Source organism: Notolepis coatsorum (assembly GCF_963971535.1).
Source record: "Notolepis coatsorum genome assembly, chromosome: 1".
In the NCBI taxonomy this organism is placed as follows: Eukaryota; Metazoa; Chordata; class Actinopteri; order Aulopiformes; family Paralepididae; genus Notolepis; species Notolepis coatsorum.
The window spans coordinates 127,560,315-127,583,817 of NC_140165.1; the positions used below are offsets into that span (position 1 = coordinate 127,560,315).

The 23,503-nt window shown below is 43.5% G+C and overlaps 1 protein-coding gene across 1 annotated transcript in view; it reads right to left on the bottom strand.

The window, feature by feature from the left end:
• nsd3 (nuclear receptor binding SET domain protein 3) overlaps positions 1–20,170 on the bottom strand; it is a 61,539-nt gene extending 41,369 nt beyond the window's left edge. The window contains exons 1-7 of the mRNA XM_084323453.1: positions 19,804–20,170; positions 17,104–17,963; positions 14,997–15,251; positions 14,351–14,513; positions 13,097–13,251; positions 10,899–11,543; positions 3,293–3,461 (exon numbers count right to left, since the gene is read on the bottom strand). Coding sequence (XP_084179579.1) covers positions 3,293–3,461; positions 10,899–11,543; positions 13,097–13,251; positions 14,351–14,513; positions 14,997–15,251; positions 17,104–17,919 — 2,203 coding nt within the window. The 5' untranslated portion in view covers positions 17,920–17,963; positions 19,804–20,170. The remainder of the gene's footprint in view (positions 1–3,292; positions 3,462–10,898; positions 11,544–13,096; positions 13,252–14,350; positions 14,514–14,996; positions 15,252–17,103; positions 17,964–19,803) is intronic.
• Between the last annotated feature and the right edge of the window lie 3,333 nt (positions 20,171–23,503).

Sequence of the window (23,503 nt, forward strand, 5' to 3'; positions counted from 1 at the left end):
CTTTCATTTAGATAGATTTTCATAGAATGCTCCAGAATGAGCTGTTTTTTATATCAAAACGGGGGCTTTTCTAACTGCTCTGAAATGGAAACGACGCGATAAAAGAACAATCTGCCTTGACAGCACTGACTGGAAAATAGTCTTTGATAATGCGATGGGCAGATTAGACACATAGCCATAATTTAAAACATAGATTAGGCGATATTAACGTTAACATTGGCGCCGATGGTGGCATTCAGCCGGTAAAAAGGAAAACCAGGCGTGGCGCTCAAAGTGTTAATCACTTTTCCCACTTCAATGACAGAGCTGCTGTTTAATGCTCACTTTTCCCACTTCAATGACAGAGCTGCTGTTTAATGCTCACTTTTCCCACTTCAATGACAGAGCTGCTGTTTAATAATATTGTCGCGTTGTGGAAAGCAGGATACGCGAGCGTAGATTTCAGTGTGTATCATTTAATCATTTATCATTTAACATTTGAAAGGCATACATTGTTGTCATACAGAAGTACAGAATACTTTTATCCAAAATCTCTGGAGCGCGCCAGTAAGAAGCATTTGCACTGCAACTCGTACACCTTACATTTCTGCTTTGCACTATAGCGTATTGTATATTAGTACATTGCATAGTATATTGTATGGTACTGGTATATTATCTTGTCTAGCACAGTCTCTAACAGTAACAGTAAGAAGCATTTTGGATAAAAGTATTCTGTACTTCTGTATGACAACAATGTATGCCTGTCAAATGTTAAATGATAAATGATTAAATGATACACACTGAAATCTACGCTCTCTCATCCTGCTTTCCACAACGCGACAATATTATTAAACAGCAGCTCTGTCATTGAAGTGGGAAAAGTGAGCATTAAACAGCAGCTCTGTCATTGAAGTGGGAAAAGTGAGCATTAAACAGCAGCTCTGTCATTGAAGTGGGAAAAGTGATTAAACAGCAGCGCGTCTGCACTCAGAAGATGGTGCGACAATATTGCTCTGACTGATTCGCGCGTGTCACGTGGCCGTCAGACTAAATCCGTTGCGGAAGTGATACACGCCACCAGGTCAGCTAATTGGCGAGTCAAGTGGCTGCCAGTGCTCGTCTCTACATTTCGTAGCCGCATTTCTGCAGACCCCTCTCTGATTGGTTGAGCGCATTTCTGCAGACCCCTCTCTGATTGGCCGAGCGCGCGCATGTGCATGAGCCGCGACAAGCTCCTCTAGCCAGGAGTCAAAACTCCGTTAAGCTCCAGAGAAAGAGGCTGAAAACCCACAGTTCTTGCCCGACGGATGGGAGCCGAATCCCGGATCCGAGTTTTCTGATGAATAGCCCCAAAACATGGAGGTCGCGAACGCAATTTATACGCATGGAAGTATTGATTACGCCATAACGAATCATTAAAAAAATATACCGTTAACTGGAATATGTTGTGTGTGCCTTTACACATATGTTGGATAGGCTTATGTAATTGGTTTGTCATTAAAAACCAATAATAATCGCTCGCCGGCTTCGCTGACCAGAGCTCTCTCAGATTCAAAGTTTTAATTGCAGCCTGGAACATACATGTTTCGGAACCAATGTGTAACTAGACAGTTACAATATAACATTTATATTAATTAACCCAGTTAATGCCTTAAGAGAAAGAGTCTGGTGGTCAATTGCTACGGAAATGTTGTGTCTTACTAATAATAACTAATTCCTTGGTCAATAGAAGTCTCTGTGATACTTTCTGAATATGATTTGGGAACATCAAATGGGCAGGCCGCGAAATAACATAACGTTACAATGTACAGTTTCTGACAGCTGGCTGTGTTGTGAAATGTGCATAACGTTATGAATAAACCGCGAAGTCACGCGAAATAACATTATACGCGATTGATATGACAACATTACATCCGCCTTTTACTGCGTGACGAGCTAAACCAATCAGAGAGGGGCTTCGCTCAACCAATCAGAGAGGGGTCTGCAGAAATGGAGTTCAACCAATCAGAGAGGGGTCTGCAGAAATGCGGCTACAAAATGTAGAGACGCCTGCCAGTGCACCTCTAATGAGCCATCTGGGTTTTTGTTCACAGACTGATCGACAGAGCTGAGTGAGTTTGTATTCCGTGCTTTAGTTGTTTTGAGTAAAAAATAAAATAAATAAAAAGCCTTGTGTCTTTGCCTCCTGCTTGTACCACTGCCACATTCAAGTCTGAGGGAATAGACTTTATAATAAGATGATTTTAGGAAATTCCATAATTTCCAGATCATAGAATAGAATGTCCGCTCTCGTATTGTGCCAGCATATGTGTGAGCTATTCGGACACATTAGTTTAAACTTTCTCTGTGTTATGTATATTCTATGTAAGTATATTCTATGTACATCTCTGTGTTATGTATATTCTATGTACATATTTTCTATGTATATTTTAAGTAAGTATATTCTATATATTCTTTTCCTTTTTTTTTTACACCTTATGCAATAGTACCCCAAATTTTACTCCCAAGCCTCAGAGTTAAGTTTCTCCCAGATCATTTTCCCCAAACAGCAGGACAGATAAATAAACTATTAATCATTTTTATATATTTGATTAGCTGTGTTTTTGTTGGATTCAGAGATTTTCTTAGTTTCTTTTCCACTTCAGTCATTCTTCTGAGCTTTTTCCCGCCTATCAATTTCAAAACTTGGGATCTCAACTGCAAGTAGAGAAGAAAACAAGTAGAGAAGAAAACCTTTGTTAGAAATCTTCAATTTCACTTTCAATTCTTGAAAAAGAGCACAGATCCTCTCAGTTGAAAAGGTTTGATATCTCTGCCCAAACATTTGGATTCACAATATTTAAAAGGTCTGCCATTATTCAGAATTCCACCATTGTGCTATATTTGAACATTTGGCGAGTATAAACCAAAAACCTTAAATGATTGGAGAGTATGAGCTAGTTGATGGGAAGCGAATACATTTACCCCAATAGTTGGGGTTATAACATAGACCTTCAAAGGTTGAAGAACAATTAGTACTACCGTTGACCATTTATTTTTCTATAGTTTCCCATGAAGTTGAATCCAGTGGGATTGAATTATATGCCCACTTTAACAGACATGATGCAAAGTAGTATCTAAATGTATTCCTATTTATAGATTATTTCTTATAGTCATGAATAGTGTTGGAATGTATGGAGCCATGTTTTCTTCAGGAATTCTTTACTTTACAAATTACAGACATGGCAGATTCACATGAGATTTAAAGTCGCAAACAATTATCAATCACTGGGTAAAACTAGTCCCGTTCTTCGTCCACGTATGTATTCCTTACCAGGTGGACTGCTGGGGGGGGAACCAGGAGAGGAGGTCTGCTGCGTTCCTCCCTCTTCACTCCTACGACTGGCAGGGGAACCTCTCCTCTCCTCTGCGTCGTCTTCCCCTTCATCCCCCTCTTCCTCTTCCTCTTCCTCTGGGCTGGCCTCGGGTTTAGCTCCACAGTCCTGCTAGAAAACACACCAACACTCATCAGAACTTTAGCACCATCAGCTCCTAGTCCGCTGGTGTTCTCACTTCCATCAAGCACCCGTCTGTCTCCCTCACACACATGTCTGTCCATCAAGCACCCGTCTGTCTCCCTCACACACATGTCTGTCCATCAAGCACCCGTCTGTCTCCCTCACACACATGTCTGTCCATCAAGCACCCGTCTGTCTCCCTCACACACATGTCTGTCCATCAAGCACCCGTCTGTCTCCCTCGCACACATCATGTCTGTCCATCAAGCACCCATCTGTCTCCCTGGCACACACCATGTCTGTCCATCAAGCACCCGTCTGTCTCCCTCACACACACCACGTCTGTCCATCAAGCACCCGTCTGTCTCCCTCACACACACCACGTCTGTCCATCAAGCACCCATCTGTCTCCCTGGCACACACCATGTCTGTCCATCAAGCACCCGTCTGTCTCCCTGGCACACACCATGTCTGTCCATCAAGCACCTGTCTGTCTCCCTCACACACACCATGTCTGTCCATCAAGAACCGGTCTGTCTCCCTCACACACACCATGTCTGTCCATCAAGCACCTGTCTGTCTCCCTCACACACACCATGTCTGTCCATCAAGCACCTGTCTGTCTCCCTCACACACACCATGTCTGTCCATCAAGCACCCGTCTGTCTCCCTCGCACACACCATGTCTGTCCATCAAGCACCAGTCTGTCTCCCTCGCACACACCATGTCTGTCCATCAAGCACCCATCTGTCTCCCTTGCACACACCATGGCTGTCCTCAACTAAATAAATGTTTAGTCAACAACTAATAGCTATTAGTTGATTAATCTAATGTACAAATCTGGAAATGTGTAGTTTCCCCACATGCAGTCATGCAGAACCACCTCTTTAAATCTAGTGCTTAACATACATGTGCTTATCATATTTCAGGAGATAACATTCAGCATGGAAACAAAAAACATACAAAAAGATGTAAAATCAACTGAAAGGAGTTGATTTATCTACTTTGCACTTCAAACCCCAACTAATTTATATATTCAAAGTTACAATACTTCTCAAGCTGATTTGAGAAAACACACAAAGGTCCAAGGTCTCAAACCAAGCTCACTGTCCTCTCCTGAACAAACCCAAGGCAGACGGACTAGAACACCACCACAGGATGGTGGAAGTAGACAATATATCTAATGTTCTCCAGAAATTATAGAACCAATATTCTTGTTAGACAGCAACAACTCTCATCATTGCCTCAAAGGATGCACGATAATTATCGGGCAGATAATTATCGGGCCGATATCAGCAATTATGACGTCATCCCGATAAACCCGATAACGTTATTGATAGCTCCGATAATATATAATACATTTTTTGGTTAAAAGAAATCTGGTGTGGGTGGATTTGGATGAAGGGCGCTTGTTTTTATTATAGCCTCCTCCCGTTTTGCCAGTACTGTGGTACGATTGATAGCGTGTGGTTTAGGAACAGGGAGTTTTTCACAAATCCAGCGCTCCCTTTCTTGGCTGTGACGTGGTCACGTTACATTCGGAGGCAGACAGTCGATCTGCCAATTACGTCCCACCGCTTGCACCCACCTCTTCTTCTTACCACCAATCAGAAGCTCTCGTTCGTTTATTTACCTCCGGATTGTCAGCCATTATTCTACTCTGAGCTCAGGCTAATAACGTTATCTCCCCGCCAGCCACATTGACAAGTACCAGCACGCTTATACATTACTGGCAAATGTCTTGTTGCACTTGTGGCAACGAGCGTCGTCAGCATCGACTTTAGTAAAATAGACCCAGACTTTTGAACGTTTCGTTCTGTCCGCCATGATGTGAGCAGAGCTGTCTGTACTCGGCAGCACCTGTGTGTGTGTGTGTGTGTGAGTGAGTGTGTGTGAGCACAGCCCGCTCCTCGCGCAGGCAGAGACACCGAGGCAGGAGAGATATAAAAAACGGCCAACAAGATTAGTTTGCGACGTTTAAATTCCTAAAAAAAAAACTCCATAATTTCTCGAGTACCGATAGCAGTACCGATGACGTCGGAGCTTATAAATACTAAAAATAATAATAATAATTTGATCAAAAAAATGTATATATATATACATTAAAAAAAAATTATAATACAATAAATATCGGTTATCAATATCGGTTATCGGCTTGAGGAGCATAAAGTTATCGGTATCGGTGTCAAAAAATCAATATCGTGCATCCATTGCAATATTTGATGGTAATGTATTACAATTCCAGTCCTATATTATGTCCTTTGAGCCATAGGGTCTAAAACTGATAGTAACAGAGATGGGCTGCATTTCCCCAAGCAGTACACTAGAGGGACAGGCACAAGACCTTGTGAGAAGCTGCCAACTCATGAATGAAGATAAGAACATTTTGGGTAATGAGGACCAAGTTGCCAGTGCGTACATTGAGAATAATAATAATAATTACTTGCATTTATATAGCACTTTTCTAGACACTCAAAAGCGCTTTACAATGTAGGGTGGAAATGGCCTCCTTCACCACCACTGGTAGCACCCAACCTTGGGCTACGGAGGCTCAATGGCTACCATACACTGGCACCCGGCACACATCACACTACACAATGGCTGAACGGCTCAGGAGACAGGGATTGATATCAGCCAATTAAGGGGAAGGGATGATTAGGTGGCCTTGATGTCAGAGACCTGATTGGGAATTTGGCCAGGAACGGAATGAGAGATGGCACTCTCATGGCCTAACATCAAGTCAGAGGATCCCAAGGTATTACAGTACATGGCATGGAGGAAATGCACTTACATTGAAATTAACCTTGCCTCAAATATGAAAGCAATCATCACAAAACGTTCATATAAAATGCAGAAGATCGAGACATGAAATCGAATAGACTTATCTCAAACCCGCCCTCTTTTCTTGATCCTTCAATCACAACGGTTGCTTCCAAAGTGAGTTGTGATTGGAGGATCAAGAAAAGAGCGTGTGGTTTGAGATAGGTCAATTGTGTTCTATCTCATGGCCTCACAGCAGTAGACGTCTCAGGACTTGCCAAAGAACATTTCATTCCTGTACCAAAAGCAGGAGGACTTGACCAATATGGTCTTACTTGGATGAAAGTGCATACCGGTATTCCATCAATGCCATAGATGTGAATGAAATGTTGATCAGGCAATATAATGATGATTTCAACGAGATAGCAGAAGATGTCAATAGAAGATAAAAGATTTGTTGAAATTGCAAATGAGTCAATAGTACTGGAAAATGGCCATTACAGTCTAGACTTACCTATTAAAAATACAGCCATGCCAAATAACGGAGCAATTGAAGAAAAGCGTCTTGTGAATCTCAAAAGGAAATTCCAAAGAGAGAGCACATAGATTTTCTCTCAGACGTCATTGATAAAGGATGTGCTGAGGTGGCACCACGAGAACTGCAACGGAACTTATCCCGAGTCACTTCCAGATGTCAAGAATCAATAGCGGTCGTGGCTGATATACAGGCAAGGTTTCACCAAGTAGGAATGTCGGCAAACAATGTGGATGTTCTCAGATTCTTCTGGTGGCCTGACGGCCATCTGACCCAGATGCCAATTGAGCACCTGTTTGGAGCCGCTTCCTCACCAAGTTGTGCAAGCTTTGCATAAAAAAACGAAATAAAAAAAAGAGTTGCAGAGGAACTAAATGAAGTAAATGACAGAATCAAGAGGAATGTCCACGTCGATGACTGTTTCAAGACGTATACTCTCTGACCATGGACTACAGGAGGCTCTGAATCTCGTCACCAACCTCTCAGCTGTGCCACCGATGACCCTGAAGCCACAGTTGTTCCTAGCGTTGTTGTGGAGAGAACAGAGAACACCACTAACCAGCTGCTTTCTTATTTCTCCTGTTGGATACAGTCAAGCAAGGCTGTGGCTCGGTTGCTCAAATTAAAAAGTGTCTTGCAATCTCTAGCAAAACAAGGGAAAAGAAAAGCAGTCCGAGGTCAACCCGTCCATATGCATGATCACAGAATAACATAACAATGGAGAAAATAATTGACTCACAGCAGATGGTTAAGAGAAAAGAGTATAACCGTTGACCTTGAAAAGGCGGAGAAATCCATCATCTGTTTCAGCCAAAAGCAAAGATTGCCAGAAGAGACGACTAGGCTGGAAACGGCACGGTCTGGTGTGAAAAGTTCAACTTGCCTTTACAAGTTGGATTCAGTATTAGAGGATGGAATTCTCGGGGGTCAACCTAACAGATCAGCTGGGGCGGCTAAGTGGCGCAGTGGGCAAGGCGCTCGCCACTAATGCAGGAGATGCTGGGTTCGAGCCCAGCTCTCGGCATTGCTACCAGCTTGGCTGGTCGTTCATACTAACGCAATTGGCAGCGTTAGGGGTGGGAAGCTGGTGGGTGGGGATCGGACGTTGTGGACAGCGACTCCTACAGGTCGGTTGGTGCGCCTGCGCAGCAGAATCAGGAAGCAACGAGGGCGGCGTGACCCTCCCATGCAGACCCTTGCCGCTGAGAGATCGCGCTGTGCAGGTGAAAAGATGCGACAGCTGCCTCCTCGTGTACCGGAGGGGACACGTGATGCAAGGCTTGGTCCACATTGCAGCCGGCCTGTGGGAGGCATGGCCTAACAGCGTTCGAGACAGCTGAGGGTAGAATTGGACAATACGAAATTGGGATGGGAGAAAAATTGAAAATGGGAGAAAAAAGTAGATAAAAAAAAAACAGATCAGCTATGCCATGACTTATCAAACATCTTATTATCATGCACATTACCTCCGTCATCCATCGCCATATATATGGAAGTACAAAAGACGAGTAAGACAGGAGGACATGGTCTACCTGCTTAAAGGCTGATGATGCCAGATAACACCTCCATTCACTACTGTTGGACTGGATTATTTGGGGCACATCAAGGTAAGAAGAGCAAGGAGCCTTGTGAAAAGATATGGTGTCAGGTTCACCTGGATGTCAAGCAGAACAGTGCATTCGGAGGTGGCTCAGTCACTCGATACAGACTAATTTATTCATGCTATGAGGAGGTTTATCTGCAGAAGGGGACAAGTGAGAGATATCTAAGATCAGACAATGGAACGAACCTGGTTGGAAGTCTCCATTAACACTGAATCAAAGCGAAGTCCAAGATTCCCTGCTAGAGACGTAGCTGGAAACAGATTCAGTATATTGCCGAGCTGTTTTGGAAACGCTGGACTAAAGAGTACCTACCCTTACTGCAGGAGATACAAAAGACACTGGTCAGCAGCGAGAAGGAATTTTCAAGTAGGCGAAATTGAGATGAATGTGGATTCAACAGCGCTCTTGGATGCCTGGGAGAGTCGAGGAAACCATTCCCGATTCAAAAAGGTCTTGTTGGCTCTGGCAGACTACAGAAAAGGACATGTGTTCTTAAGCGTGTGTTCTGAGTGCTGGGGATCCGTACTATCCATATCCATCATAAAACTTTGGTGGTTCCGAAATTTCCGGGTTCACAATGGGGCTCTATGGGGTGGCAAATAGACTATACTGTCATGCACTTGTCCTAATAAACTAACCTACACTGTAGCACTCAACACTTTGATGAACATTGTTACTCAGCTGATAGAGTTGTGCTCTTCCTGATGGCTTGTCGTACAGAACTTGTAAGTCGCTTTGGATAAAAGCGTCAGCTAAATGACTAAATGTAAATGTAAATGTAAGCGATCACCAAGATGTGCCTGCTGTCGAAGACTGAAGATGCCCAGTGAGATTAGTACTACCAGATACAGTGGCTGCTTTTTATTTTAAATTATTGTATTTACACACATATACAATTAGGGACCAGTGTGTGGGAGGATATTCTCTGTTTTGATATTGTTGTGTGTGCACGAATGGTTGTATGTGTGTTGCCCTCTACAGGCCCTGAGAGCCTGTTCTATATAAGGATGGGGGCGTGGCTGAAAGCCTTCTACAATGGCTTCACTATGGCCTACATCAGGGGTCTCAAACTCACGGCCCGCGGGCCAATTGCGGCCCGCTGGATGATATTTTGCGGCCCCCTACTTGACATCAAAGTGTAGTGTTAATGCAGCCCGCGCCGCCGCGCGCAACTTGTTGCCGAGTCGTTGCGCGAGTTGGGCGTTTTATTTATTTTATCACTTGTAGGCTACCATAGCGCAGGCTCATGGCAGCAACGTTAGTGGTTGAAACGTGATTCCGGAGTGATACCAAGTAGAAGGAAATATATCCTGTCATCAGTGCGTATAGCAGGTATCCTCGAAATTCTCTGCTATCTCCTCTGCACTGCTCCAACTGTCTGTGTCTGTCTACTGCTTTGGTCCAATCATATTCAGCGTCCCGTCAGCATCCCCCCACCCACAGTCTGCGAATCAGAGCAGAGTAGGCGGGTCTTCACGGAATGCGTGTTGTCTTTCAACGGGTCGGAGTCAGAGCGAGAGTTGACAGCGCATTTACAGGTAGTCTAATCTGCAGGTACTGTAGCGAGTAGCATAATTTTTACCAGCAGGCAGCTAGTAGAAAAATATGGCATGTTCAAAGATGGCCAGTAAAATAAAAGTAAACAGTGAAAATCGCTGCAATTCAAAGGTGAATGGACTGAAAAATATGCGTTCATCCTCCCTCCAACCAACGAAACGCCAATACGAAACAAAACAGTTATTTTGATGCAACCTTTCAGCACTAAGAACCACAAAAATAAATGGAATGAAATCATCATATCAAGCTGCAAGCAGAATTATTGTTAAAGTTATGTCACAACGATAAAAAGCAACCAAGTGTCACTGCTCGCTCAGTGGCATGGGTGTTGGCTAAACACAAGAAGCCATTCTCTGATGCATAAATAATAAAATAATGTATGACTGAAGTGATGGAGACCATGTTTGAAGGCAAACAAAAGCAAATCCTCCTCAGATAGCACAGCAACCAGAATAACTGAAATACTGGCTGTGATAGAATAAAAAAAATGCACAGTGCATTTCCATAGCTGTGGATGAGTCCACTGACACCACTGAGAATGCTCAGTTGCTGGTGTTTTTGAGGTTTTATGATGAGGCAAAGGGGTAGTTTGTTGATGTATTAATACATTTTTGGAATACTTGAAACCCTTTTTTTGTGGAATATTTGATGCGGCCCAGCCTCACCCAGACTCTACCTCCAGCGGCCCCCAGGTAAATTGAGTTTGAGACCCCTGGCCTACATGAACTCCTCTTCTTATTTAATTATTACAAGCCCGTTTAAATTTCTGTTCATTTGTTAATAAAACGACAAAGCCTTTTTTGGACAAAAAAATTCGAATCTTCATAAACCTCACAGGAAGCCAAACCAAGCCTCAGTCAGTCACCAGTGATGTTCATTTGGAACCCAAGGAACAAGTGGTGAAACGTCACTACATATGGACTGATCGACTAAGAGAGGAGGGAGCCCCCTGCGCACACACCCACCTCTGGTGAACAGTATCCCAGGTCAGGCTGCTTGACCTCCCCCTCCGTGCGCTCCTCCCGCTCCTCTTTGTCTTTCCGGGGTGACGGGACTATCTTCCTCTGTAGGAGGGGCCAGTCGCACTTGGTTATCTCCACGTTCAACTTCTTCATGGTGATGGACAGGGGCAGGAGCTTTCTGGCCGCCGCCGTCTTCCAGGCCCTCACCGGGGGAGGCGACTCCCGCTTTGCCCCCGCCTCCGAATCGTCGTCCTCCCGGGCGGGGGAGCTCTTCAGGCTGGGACCCCCCCTCTGGCTCTTCTCTCCATCCGAGGCCTGGGAGTTGGCCGAGTCGCTGGCGTTCGGAGCGCTGCACTGCCTGCGGGGGAGCTGTCTGCGCGGCGGCGGCGGCAGCGGCGGCGGCTGCTGCTCCTTGTCCGGCGAGGCCACCTCCTCTCTCTTGCTGCCCAGGCTGCTGGAACGCTGGGTGCGTTTCTCCGGCCTGGGGTTGCTCCTCTTGGCGGGCGGGGGCTCGCTGGGGTCCGGGTCGACGTAGATGAAGGTGTAGTTGTCACTGCGCTCCTGCCGCGACATTGCGATGGCGTCCTCGGCGTGGCCGACGCCCACCTCCCACTGGTTGCGCTCTCTCTGGGGTATCGGCTTCAGCAGCTGGGAGGAGAAGACGACACATGACTGCAATTCTAATCAAAACGTATTCCACGGGATGCCGTGTTGGCTTTAAATTTTATATTTTTTTTTATTATTACCAATTCTATTCCACCTATGCCATTGCCTTTTTATTTCTCGCTGCTAAACTTGGTGACAAAGACGGTTGCTAGTGAAGATATTCAAAAACCAAATAAATAATGTATGTTTATGTAATGTAAAACTTACAAGATATTCGTAAAGAAATGGAACAAGGGGCTTGGCCTTTTTCATTGAATATTGACAGACTTTGGAGGCCAATATATCTCATTCTAGATGCGGAGTCAGTAGCTCTCAATGAAGAAATCGGTAAGCTGGCCTCATCCTTGTTGCCTAGGAACCAGAAGGTGAACTAGACATGCATGGACGGAGAGTAGGGTATAACCCCCCGAAGCGCCCCGAATTCTCAATGATGGCTTTTTACCATGCCCTTAATCTGGTCAAATGGTTTGACCTACCAATTGGATTTATACAATTATAAAAATGGTGGTCACTAGACACCACACATGAGGTTTAGTCAGAATCATAATTTGATGAATCTAAATGTGGCCATATTGTTGTCACATTCATATTGATAATAATGGTAGGATATCACAAAATAACAACAAATGACACATTTTATAATGATCGGACAAGCAGTTAAAGGACCATACCAGTCTAATTTAGTTTTTTTTATTCCACGAGACTTGAAAGTTGTTTGAGGGTCGCTAGGCATACATAACTCAGTCTTCTGAAAACCATTAACTTTTTCTACACTCCACTAGAAGCCCTGCACGTCAAAACTCTGCATTGCATTTGTTATCGTCTCCTTTGTGCTTCTAGTTGCTGTACAAATTTTAATTGCTTGTAGTAGAGTAATACAGTAATGTTTGCGAAGATAAATTATACAATGATTTTCACAAGGGTAAATGATCTGTGCCTAGCTACTTCACTACTGGGCCGGTCCTTTATACCGGCAGCCATCAGGCTCTACAACAAATGGCTCGGCTGCTGCCAGAACTATCATGTCAGAACTCGGGACTTGAGAACTAGAGACTCATATCACTGGACTCATATCACTGCATTATCTTGTATTTTGTACTTTTTTATATTATATTGCATTTGTATTTATATTTTATATTGTATCTATAGTGTATATAGATATTGGACTGTATAGGACTGTGAAGCTCTATACCCCCCCCCATGCTGCTTTGACACCCAAATTTCCCAGAGGGGATTAATAAAGGATCATCTTATCTTATCATAGGTCTTTATAGCAAATGTCTTCCCTGTACGACTAACGGATCAGGAGATGTGCTCATTTGAATACTGAAAATTTGGAGGGATGGTCATGGGATCACCAAAACCAATAGGGTTCTTGCTCTAGGGGTCATGAATTAAGCATAGTAAATTTGAAAAGATTTGAATTAAAGCTACCGGTATTCGAGTTATCTCGTTCACACTTAGGACCTGCGATGGACACTGCCGTTTCAGGGATTTCATTAGGTAGATGTCCAGAGCTAGAGCTGATTGTATACCTTGTGCCTCTCTGCTGGGTTGGTGGTCTTGCGCAGTGTCTCAGACTGCAGCTCATCAAACTGATGTTTTCCTTGGTACGTGACAATCCTCTTCTCATGGATCCATGCTCGCTCGGCCACGCTGCCAAAAAACTGGACATGGTACTCCCTGTGACCTACACATGCAAAGAGGTCAGGTGAGAACACATACTATGACCACACTCGTCATCTACTCCTTGATTAGCTTAGCTGAGCTACAAGAAAACCAAAGGGAGATCCATTATAACTTTGTTGTAGGTATTCATTCCTAGGGATGCACCGATTCAATATTGATATCGGATATCGGCCCCGATATGACTAAAATAGCTGGATCGGTTACCGAAAAAGATATATTATATCGGTTTTATATATATATATATATATATATATATATATATATATATATATATATATATATATTTATATTTATAATATAATAATAAATAAAATAATAAATAACAATTCAGTACATTTATATCTATGTGTTAATTTGTTACATTTTGTTTCACTAACTTAGGAAAGTAATGTTTTAAGTCAAGCCTGATGTTGCCTTGCACAAAAGAATGATCCCCGTCTCTTCCACACAGTGAGGCATACAGTTTATTAATTGAATAATGGGTATCGGATCGGTACTCTGTATCGGCCGATACCCAAAGCCCAGGTATCAGGACTTAAAAAGTCGGATCGGTGCATCCCTATTCATTCCTCCATACTGGTAATGGATAAAGGATAATGATATCCATAACGTCATCTGGATACTTTGGTACAAAACGAAAATGTAGGAAAGTGCCTTTTCCTATGTATAGTTATCACACAACCACACTCAAAGCAGATATTGTAATCACTTGTGTCAGTGTGTGGATGTCCGCAACGGTGATAACTTGCACATTTCTTTACCAATTTGGATCAAATTTGAAGGGTTGGCAGTCAGCCAGACACCTGCACTATTAAACTTTTTTCTTTATCATTAAAAGAACAACAGTGCAGACCGAGGTGAAGGTTTTAGCCATTGGCATGTATGGGCAGGAGGCAAACGATATGGATTGGGATGCGAGCTACTTGCTGTTCTCCTAAACATACATGACAGGTGGACAGACCTGCAGAGAACACATCTCTCTGGGAACCATTCTAGTACATTTTCATCCACTTCTTCTGACACATGCTTTGCATACATGACTGTGTACGGGAATGACATGTTTGGTAATTGTTTTGGTGCAAATTTAAGTGTAGCCTTACCTCTGGTGTTGATGCGTGTGTGTACTTTCATCTGGGGGTCTGAGGAGACCATGCAGGGCCACCAGGGGTAGGTACCCACCTTGGACCACACCAGATCCCCTATCACAAACTCCTTACAGAAACCAGTCTCCTGGATTACAGAGGGGTGATGGACCTTCGGCACCTACAGGAGACAAGACCAACGACGATAACTATTTTACAAGTGCATGCATAACACACACAAACACAACATTTAGCAGTTAGTGATAAGGCATAACAAAAAATATTGTTTGTTTCCTGTTGGTTGTCAGTTAAGGCCATGGGTAGGTAGGGAATTTATTTTATTTTTTATTTTATTCTTTCCCACGGCGACTATGGATAGGGAATTTCTTTATTTAATTAAAATGTTTACAACAACATGGATGCATGTACTCTGCCAGCATGTTTAATATCCATAATACTAAAGGTTTGACTAAGATTTCTATGAAACTTACTCAAAAAATAAAATAAGTTTTTTTTTTTGAATATTTTTATTTTATTTTTTTTACTCATAAAATATATTGGGTCGCACCTAAATCGGCAGGGTCGGTCGGCAACCGGAAACAAACCATTATTTTTTTTAGGCCTAATTAAAACATCCATGGAGAGCGAGCTAAGTAGCGCTTGCCTTGGGTGTCTTTGGCTCGGCTTTGACGACAGTCTTCTGGGGCCTCGGTGTCGGAGCCATGGGCAGATCTGGGGACTGAGGCTGGACAGGGGTGTCCTCTGTCTGGCTTGGGGTACCTCCCTGTGGTTGGTCCTGGTCCAACGCCTGCTCCTGGGCTTGCCCCTGCAGTCGAGCGCTCTTTTTCCTCTTCTCCTTCTTCCTCTCGTGTGTGCGCTGCACCTCCGTAGCCTCCTCGTTCGTCTGGGAATCCTCTTCCTGGGGATCAGAGAGGACAGAGGTCAGCTATGTCAGACGCAGAAGCAATAATCACGACGTACCATCTTCCCTTTCTCATACTTGGTTCATATCCCGCAATATCTTAAGAGCACTCCCCAATTGGCCTCGTCACCTCATTAGAAATCCAATGCTCTGCTGAAAATGGGTTGATTTAAAAAAGTTATGTATGATATTCAAGTCACAATCCCAAATCAAAATGACATTCATTTTGGAGTAGAGGGGCACGACTGCCCTTTACAAATGATACATTACTCTCATGTTTCCCTAATAACTTATGATTTGTCCTTGTTGTCTGCAACAAGAAAAATGAGGGGGGGGGTATGGGGTAAGAGGCCTTGTGGTGCACTCAGGCGTATCTGGTATTCTGGAAAACAGGTAAATTAAATTGTAAATTACACCTGACCAACCAACCTACTGGCTACTTTGATGTTACCCAGGTCTAGAAGTTGTCACGTGAATGTGACCCTTCACCTTTGACAGGAGTAATATATGGCATGACAAACACAACTTTCCTAGAATGACGGTGAATATATTCATATAATTTACATTTTCCCAGCATCGATTTAATACATTTCCAACATTTGCCTATTGGCAAATTAAAAAGAAAGCATCCAAACGCATTCACCTTGCACATAACAAATTGGTCATGGGACACCTTGTTTGTGGTGAACCATTTTACGAGAACCATCCAGCCTAAATAAGCCTAAATGAGAAATGGTATGGACCAATATTTCTGAATGGACCAACTCTGACATTTTCTTTCCATCTGTATCTATATGTCCATTTTAATTTTGAGCTTTTAACCTTTTGATATTATTTCATGATATAATATTCTTTTCTAAAAAGTTAATTTCTTTTATTTCCATCTCTCTATAGAAACATATGCCAGGGCTGAACAATATGAACAAAATATCATATTGCGGTTATTTTAGCAGATTTAGTATTTTATGGACCTAGTATTTCTGGATGTGAGTGAAGCGCTTCTGTCTCACTCCTCTCTATTTCACTTTCTCTCAGTTATGTCTTCTTTGTTTTTATTATTCAAAATAGCAATATTGCAGTCTTCATAATATGGATGGATATTGCATTGTTTCATTGCGATATCAATATGAACTCGACCCTAATACACACACGCGCATAGTTTAGTACATAGGCCTGTCACACACTGGCTGCTTAGACAAATAACTCACAACTGACATCTCAAACAATCGCTCGCTCTCTCTCTCTCTCTATATATACAGACACCGATGTATTTCTGTCCTTTGTTTTATTAAATGATGAAGGCATTCACTGAAACGTTGGGACAGGTGTTTTGTGACGTATCAATTAAATATCAGAACTTAAACAACAGCTCATCCCTCCCTAAACAATAAACAAATTTAATAAAAATAATTTCCAACAGCAATGCATGAAATGCAGTGAAATTGCCCATACAGCCTCTTCTGGTCAGACATGGCAGTTCCACAAAATCCATAAAAAGGCAACGATCCCATTTTTAGAGCATAAAATGTGAATGACACAAATGTAAAACAGTGCCAAATGTTATCTCTTGCTTGAAAAAAGATTTAGTTTTCTACTATCTGCAATGTTTAAACAAGGTGTATTTATTTACCTCTCATAGACACAGGGTGTCAAGGTTCAAACTCTATTTTCCTGAATGAATAACAACGTATAACCTGATAAACTATCTACTATTTTTGGTTGGATTTGGGACCCACCCAATTTAAGACGAGGACAAGAAGATTGTGATCGAGACACATCCAAGTCACTGTATTTAGCGCCGACCTAATTCCCTGAACCTGCTTCAACTTTGTAGATAAACATACACTACCTGTAACTCCTGTAACAAATCTCCACACAGAGCAGACTCAAAAAGCTCTTTGCCATTCTGATATGTCTTTATGATCTTCAGCTTGATCTCAGGAGAGCTGGACTTCTTCAGTGCCCCACCGGGGGGTGCAGGCGGGGTAGACGGGGTGTGGGCGGCTTGAGGGGAAGGGCTACTGTCCAGTATGGAGGGGTCGGGGCTAGCGGAGGGCAGCAGCAATAGTGGAGGAGGGTCACGATGGGTCACGATGTGAGGCGTCTGGGGGAGGTGATGCTGGGAGGGCAGCGGCGGGGGACTCTGTGGGTGTGTATGCGGGTGAGGGTGAGGCTGTAGGTGCGGCGGGTTCGGGTGATAGTGGTGCGCGTGGTGGTGATGATGAGGGTGGTGGTGGAGGTGCGGGTGGTGAGAGGGTAAAGGCGGGGACACAGGGGACAGAGGTCTCTCCTGGAGACCCGGGCCTCTCAGTACCGTTCCCTCCCCGGGCATGAGACCGTGTTCTCCGTAGCCCCGTATGGCCCCGTAGCCGTTGGCAGAACCGTTGGGGAACTGCGAGTACATGGAGAACTTGGCCTGCGGCTCGTACAGGCCCAAGCCCGGGGGGTAACCGTTGGAGACCTGGGGCATGTCCTCCGAAGCTGAAGGGGGGTAAGAGAACTCTGCCTCCAGGGCAGCGTCGTAGGAGGGGCCTCCATCCTCACCCGGGTCACTGCCGGTGTCGTAGGCGCCCTCCTGTCGGGTGTTGGCCGAGTCAATAAGCTGAGGGGGTTGCTGAATTGTATTTCCCATGATCCCTTGCATGAAAGAGAAGGAGAAATCCATTGTTGTGCTCCTGCATCCTTAACTGTCCTTTTCTCTGACTGGACCTGCAAGAGAATAGATGTACAAGAGGAATGAGAGGAAAGTGTGTAGGTCCTTAATAATAACACTGAATATACAGCTTTGTTTTGCTACACTTATTTAAATCAAGGGAGATAGAAATGACAAATCCGTTTTGTTTAGTACAATCTCATCCACCTATCCTGACTTCTTCATGAACATGGATAATACAAGATATTCCTTTATTGGTCCCCTTGGGGAGATTCAGGAAATATTGTTCTCCCCGTCTGGGAATCGAACCCCGGTCTTACGTGTTGACAGGCGGCGATACTCATAGAATCATATCAATAAATACCCATCACACTTATTGAAGTGACACTTATTATGCTCCTCAATTAACTAAAAACGAAATATGAGGCTTAGGTCTAGGGTTGGGCGATAATTCAATATGAACCTTCATCATATTGTTATATAATTAATATGATATAGTTGTGCACAATTCTGTCATCCAAATGAATGATAACCACATAGTCTCAAATTTCTCTAAAAATGATATCTTCAGTATTTGAGGAGATGTTATTTGAAAATAACAAAGTTTTGGTTTGATATTATACTTTACATTATCATGCAGTTCAATGCAATGAACACAAACTGGAATCTTTATATTGTGATTTAGCATATTGAACCGATATTGTGATAAGATACCGATATTGGAAGAAATTCCAGATTGTGATAGGAGCTTCTTTCATATCGCCCAGCCCAACACCAAATATATAGATTTTCATGGCTTTGAGAACTGTCTGAGCTAAAGATAACAAGTGACAGCTGATGACAGGAAGTTAATTTGACAGGACTCAGGAAAAACACCATTGAGACAGGCTTTTGATGTGAGCCTTTCCTTGAGATGCAGAATGATCTTGGTTGGCTGTCAATCTCTTCAATATAACGCATCTTTTAGAGTCAATGGTTTATACATCTTTGGATTGTGTCTTCGTTGTTGTTGTTGTTGTTGTTGTTGTTGTTACAATTCTTCTCAAAACACATGGTGTAGCCTAAATGGGCCTACCACCATCAAAACAAAAAGGACAAATGTGTGTAGTTTGGCCTTTAGGGATCTTTCAACACATGATTGTTTAATTCTTCTGGTGATCAGTCACATTCAAAGTGTTATATCACGCTTGTAAGAACGGAGAGCCATCGTTTGATTACATGTCCGTTAGAGAAAGGGACCCGGGGCTACCGTCCACACGGTGAATAATGTAGATGTAAACAGGCAGGGGTCATCTAAAGCGTCCACCTACACGCATTTAGACGACGTCACCTAATCACCAATGTAACATACATGGGACTCTTTGTAACGGTGTTGTTTGTCACGTTGAAGACTGTGTGCAGAATGAAATGGTTTCACTGAATGATATTCTGCTGCGATGTTAACAGCAGCTAGCCTGGAGCTACAACAACCAGACATAAAACGGGGTTGTCTACCGACATATGATATAATATTTTCACCCATAAAACATGTATGAATATGTGCAGTGGCGGTTTATATTCGGAGACGTGACAAAAGGTGTCAAACACTGCTATATACACAGAGAGAACGTGGAACAAGATGAAAAGAGAGCTAACGTGCTACATTGTTGCCAACATGGCTGCCTTTGCCCCTTTAAATCAAATAGCCTGGCGTGATGATGATGAGTGCACCTCCATCACTCGTTTGAAGAGAAACGGGTTGAAAATAAGGTCTAAAAGTAAACATCCATACCATCGTGTGTAGTGTACATGCATCGATACGATGGCAACGCGTTTAGCGGCAAAGAGAAAGCAAAACAGAGCACGGCGAGATGCTTAATGAGTCGAGAAATATAGTGAAATTTTAAATGTCAATACCTTCAGCGTGTCCCATTCTAAACACATACACCAGATGTGTATCGTCCTTGTACAATCTATATAAAACAAGTCAAATAAAAAGATGGTAGAATAAAAAAATACAGCGCAGGCCTCTTCTTCTGTTTTTAACGCGATTCCGAATAGGAGGAGATGATTCTTCACGGCAGATGATAGCTAGCTACCCTGCAGTCCCGTTGCTCCTCGTCTCTCTACCCAGCAGTGGGATCTATGATGGGCGAGCATTTCGTAGGATCTTGAGGGAGGAATATGTGCTTCTCTCTCTCTCGCCCCCTCTCTATATTTTAATTTCTCTGGCTCCCTCTCTTCCTCTAGCTGTAACAAAACTAACAAAAGCACCCTGCTTTGGGCCTTGTCTGTCTGTCTGTCTGTCTGTCTGTCTGTCCCCGCTCAGCGCCAAATCACACGACGTGCTCCCGATTGGAGAGAGAGGGGTCATGGAATCAAGCGCACCCCGGGATGTGTAGTTCAGTTCTGCAGAATACAGGGGGGGGGGGTGTTTTAGGTGCATTTACATTTACATTTAGTCATTTAGCTGACGCTTTTATCCAAAGCGACTTACAAGTTCTGTACGACACATCAGGAAGGGTACAACTCTTATCAGCTGAGTAACAATGTTCATCAAAGTGTTGAGTGCATTTTTATTTTTATTTTTTTAGTTAATGGTTGAAGAAGTGCGTCTTTAGTCGACGGCGAAAGACCCAACCAACACGTGTTTTTATTATATTTTTTTGTTTTATTTTAGCAGCATCACAATCTGGGATGACTTTTTTTTGTCTCAGACGACGTTTAGAAAATAAATCATATGACTGAAAAATGCACCTAAAACAAAAGTCATCCCAGATTGTGTGATGCTGCTAAAATAAAACAAAAAAATATAATAAAAACATGTGTTGGTTGGGTGTGAGAAGGTGTGCTTCTCAGTTACAGTGGGTGACAATATTGTCACAAGGAAAGAAGAAATTACCTACCTGGGCTCCATCCTAGAGGCAAATCTTTCCTGTGAGAAAATGGCATCCAGTGTAATAAAAAAAGTCAACCAACGAACTCGACAAAACCATACTAGGTAAATGACTGTACATTGGAGGGGGTTGGGTTAGGATATTTACAGGGGCCAGTTTTGAATTGCAGTCTCCCGTAGGTGTCCCTTGAGAGAGGTTTTGAAAGTGGGTAGTGATCCACATTCCTTTACAGCTTTGGGTAGGGCGTTCCACATTGATGTGGCATAATTGCGAAACATGTTTAGTCCCTTATTTGAGCCGAATCTGGGTTTAACATGATTTGTGGAGCTCCCTCTGGTGTTGTGATCGTGGTATTCACTGACCTTTGGGAAGTATTTTGACATGTACATGGGTACCTTGGTCGTGTAGTGTATCTTGTAGACCAGGCCCATTGCAAGTTGCTGTACTCTGCCGTCTACTCTGTCGCTCTCCTGAGGTATGGTGCTGATTGGTGCATTCCCCGCCGCACGCTTTTTGAACGATTGCCACTTTCATCACGCAGCTGTCATAGTTTGTGATTAGCGCCCCAGAGGGCTTTATATACCGGGACCTTCCTTCTGTCGTTGTCGGGTCGTTCTGGAATACAACTGCATTTGCCTGTTTTTTCCCCGTTGCTGTTCCTGGTCTACTTTCTCTCCAGGACCTTTCTGTGGAGAACCGCTGTTGAGAACCTTGTTCCCCGTTTGGAGCTGCGCCTCGTTTTGCCTGCTTTACGCGTTGCGCTTGGGTGAGTGGAACCAAACCCCTCTGGATTATTCTGATTGTGTGTATTGAAGAAACACTGAAGACTGTCACTATCGTTTGGTTCTGGATTATTCTGATTGTGTGTATTGAAGAAACACTGAAGACTGTCACTATCGTTTGGTTCTGGATTATTCTGATTGTGTGTATTGAAGAAACACTGAAGACTGTCACTATCAATTGGTTCTGGATTATTCTAAATTGTGTGTTGTGGGGAACACTGAAGACCGTCACTGTCAATTGGTTCTGGACCCAGCTAGGGAGGAGGGAACCACACTGCCTCTGTGTTTCGTTGGACTGTTTCTGATATCTCTCTCTCTCTCTCCGTTTTCCACCTTGAGCGAAAGCTGGGAGTATCTGCAGAGCCGCTACAACGTCACATGCCAATTCCCCACCACTATCTGCTGGGAGTATCTGCAGAGCCGCTACAACGTCACATGCCAATTCCCCACCACTATCACCAGGAGGATTCTGCAGAGCGGCAGATGACTCTGCCGAAGGCAGTCTCCCTATTTGTTTGATTATTGTACTTATCCTTCTTCTGACTCTGTAAATAAATACGCCCTAGCATTTGGCTAACTCTGAACTTCCTGTCTGTGCCGTTGCGTTTGAGGTCGGTTACAAACCATAACAACCTTAATGCAACAAAATAAAAATGCAACGTTTCGCGCATCAATGATCTTTTCTGCTTTAAGTTTGTCTGTGAGATCACTTTCAATGTGAAGCGGACTCAGAGTTGACTGTCTCTCCTGGCGCATATTGTTGTTCTTCTTAGCCAGTTTCGGATGCGCCTCATTGGGAAAGACCGTTCACAAGTTGCGGTGCCGATGGCAATGAAGGAAACGTTTTCCGTAATTTGGATCTCATCATGCTTTGAAAACAATGTACATAGTAGCTCTAAAAAGTTTCCACGGTTTGATTAACTCTGACTCAGTCTCATCATGCCCTCGTAGAGCAAGCCCTTGGCCTCAGGTGATCCGGTGTTATGCCCAGGCGGCATGTAACTTCGAATGGAGTTCCAGGTCTGGGCAGCTCTCACGGAGAGGGCTGATTTGCTAAATGTACTTGTCCTTAATGGAACAGCCAAGTCACCCGGTACAACAGTTCTGGTGAACCTGGAGGTGAAAAAATCGGAAAGTGGGGGTGGGGCTAGACCATGGAGGATTTTGAAGATCAGGCTGGCATCGGTTAGTTTGATAATGTGGCGTGATTGGTTACTGCCTGCAGTCTGGAATGTTAAACGGCCACCACACCTACTGCCATTGACACCTCGGTTGGCCAACCCTTGCGTATTGTCACCACCGGGCTGCAGCAGCCCACACACACACAATATCGTAGCCTAGGCTGCCTATAATAATGCCCAGACTGGGGCTGCCCATTTGGGTAGGCATAGCCTAGCCTGGCCTAATATACCCGCCGCCTATGGAAAGGAGCCGTAGTCGACTGCCAACCTCTTAGGCCCTGTCCACACGATCACGGGTATTAATGACACAGTTTTTTTTTTATTCAAAAAAATAAAACTCTGTCCACACGACTGGTTTAAACCCGGCACTGAGTGAAGTCATATGCATGTAGTACAATACCAAAGCAGTAGACGGCGATGTTGTTCAGACATGAAGGCCATTTCAACCAATCAGAAAAGGTTGAACGCTCACTACACTTCCTGCTTAAAAACAACAAAGCCACCATCTTTAAATACCTCACGTTAGCCAACGGAGCATATATTTTTCAGCAAAGAAAGTGCAATAAAAGTGCAATAAACAAACGGATACATTCACTGTGTGTTCTGCCTCTCATTTGTTGATGAAACAAAACCAACAGCAACAGAATTTACCACCAAGAGCGGATAGTTTAGTCTCACAAAAAGATCTCCGGTGTTGTTAGCTACATGCTAATGTGAATGGCATTCTCTATGTATAGTAAGCATCGAGGCTAGCTGA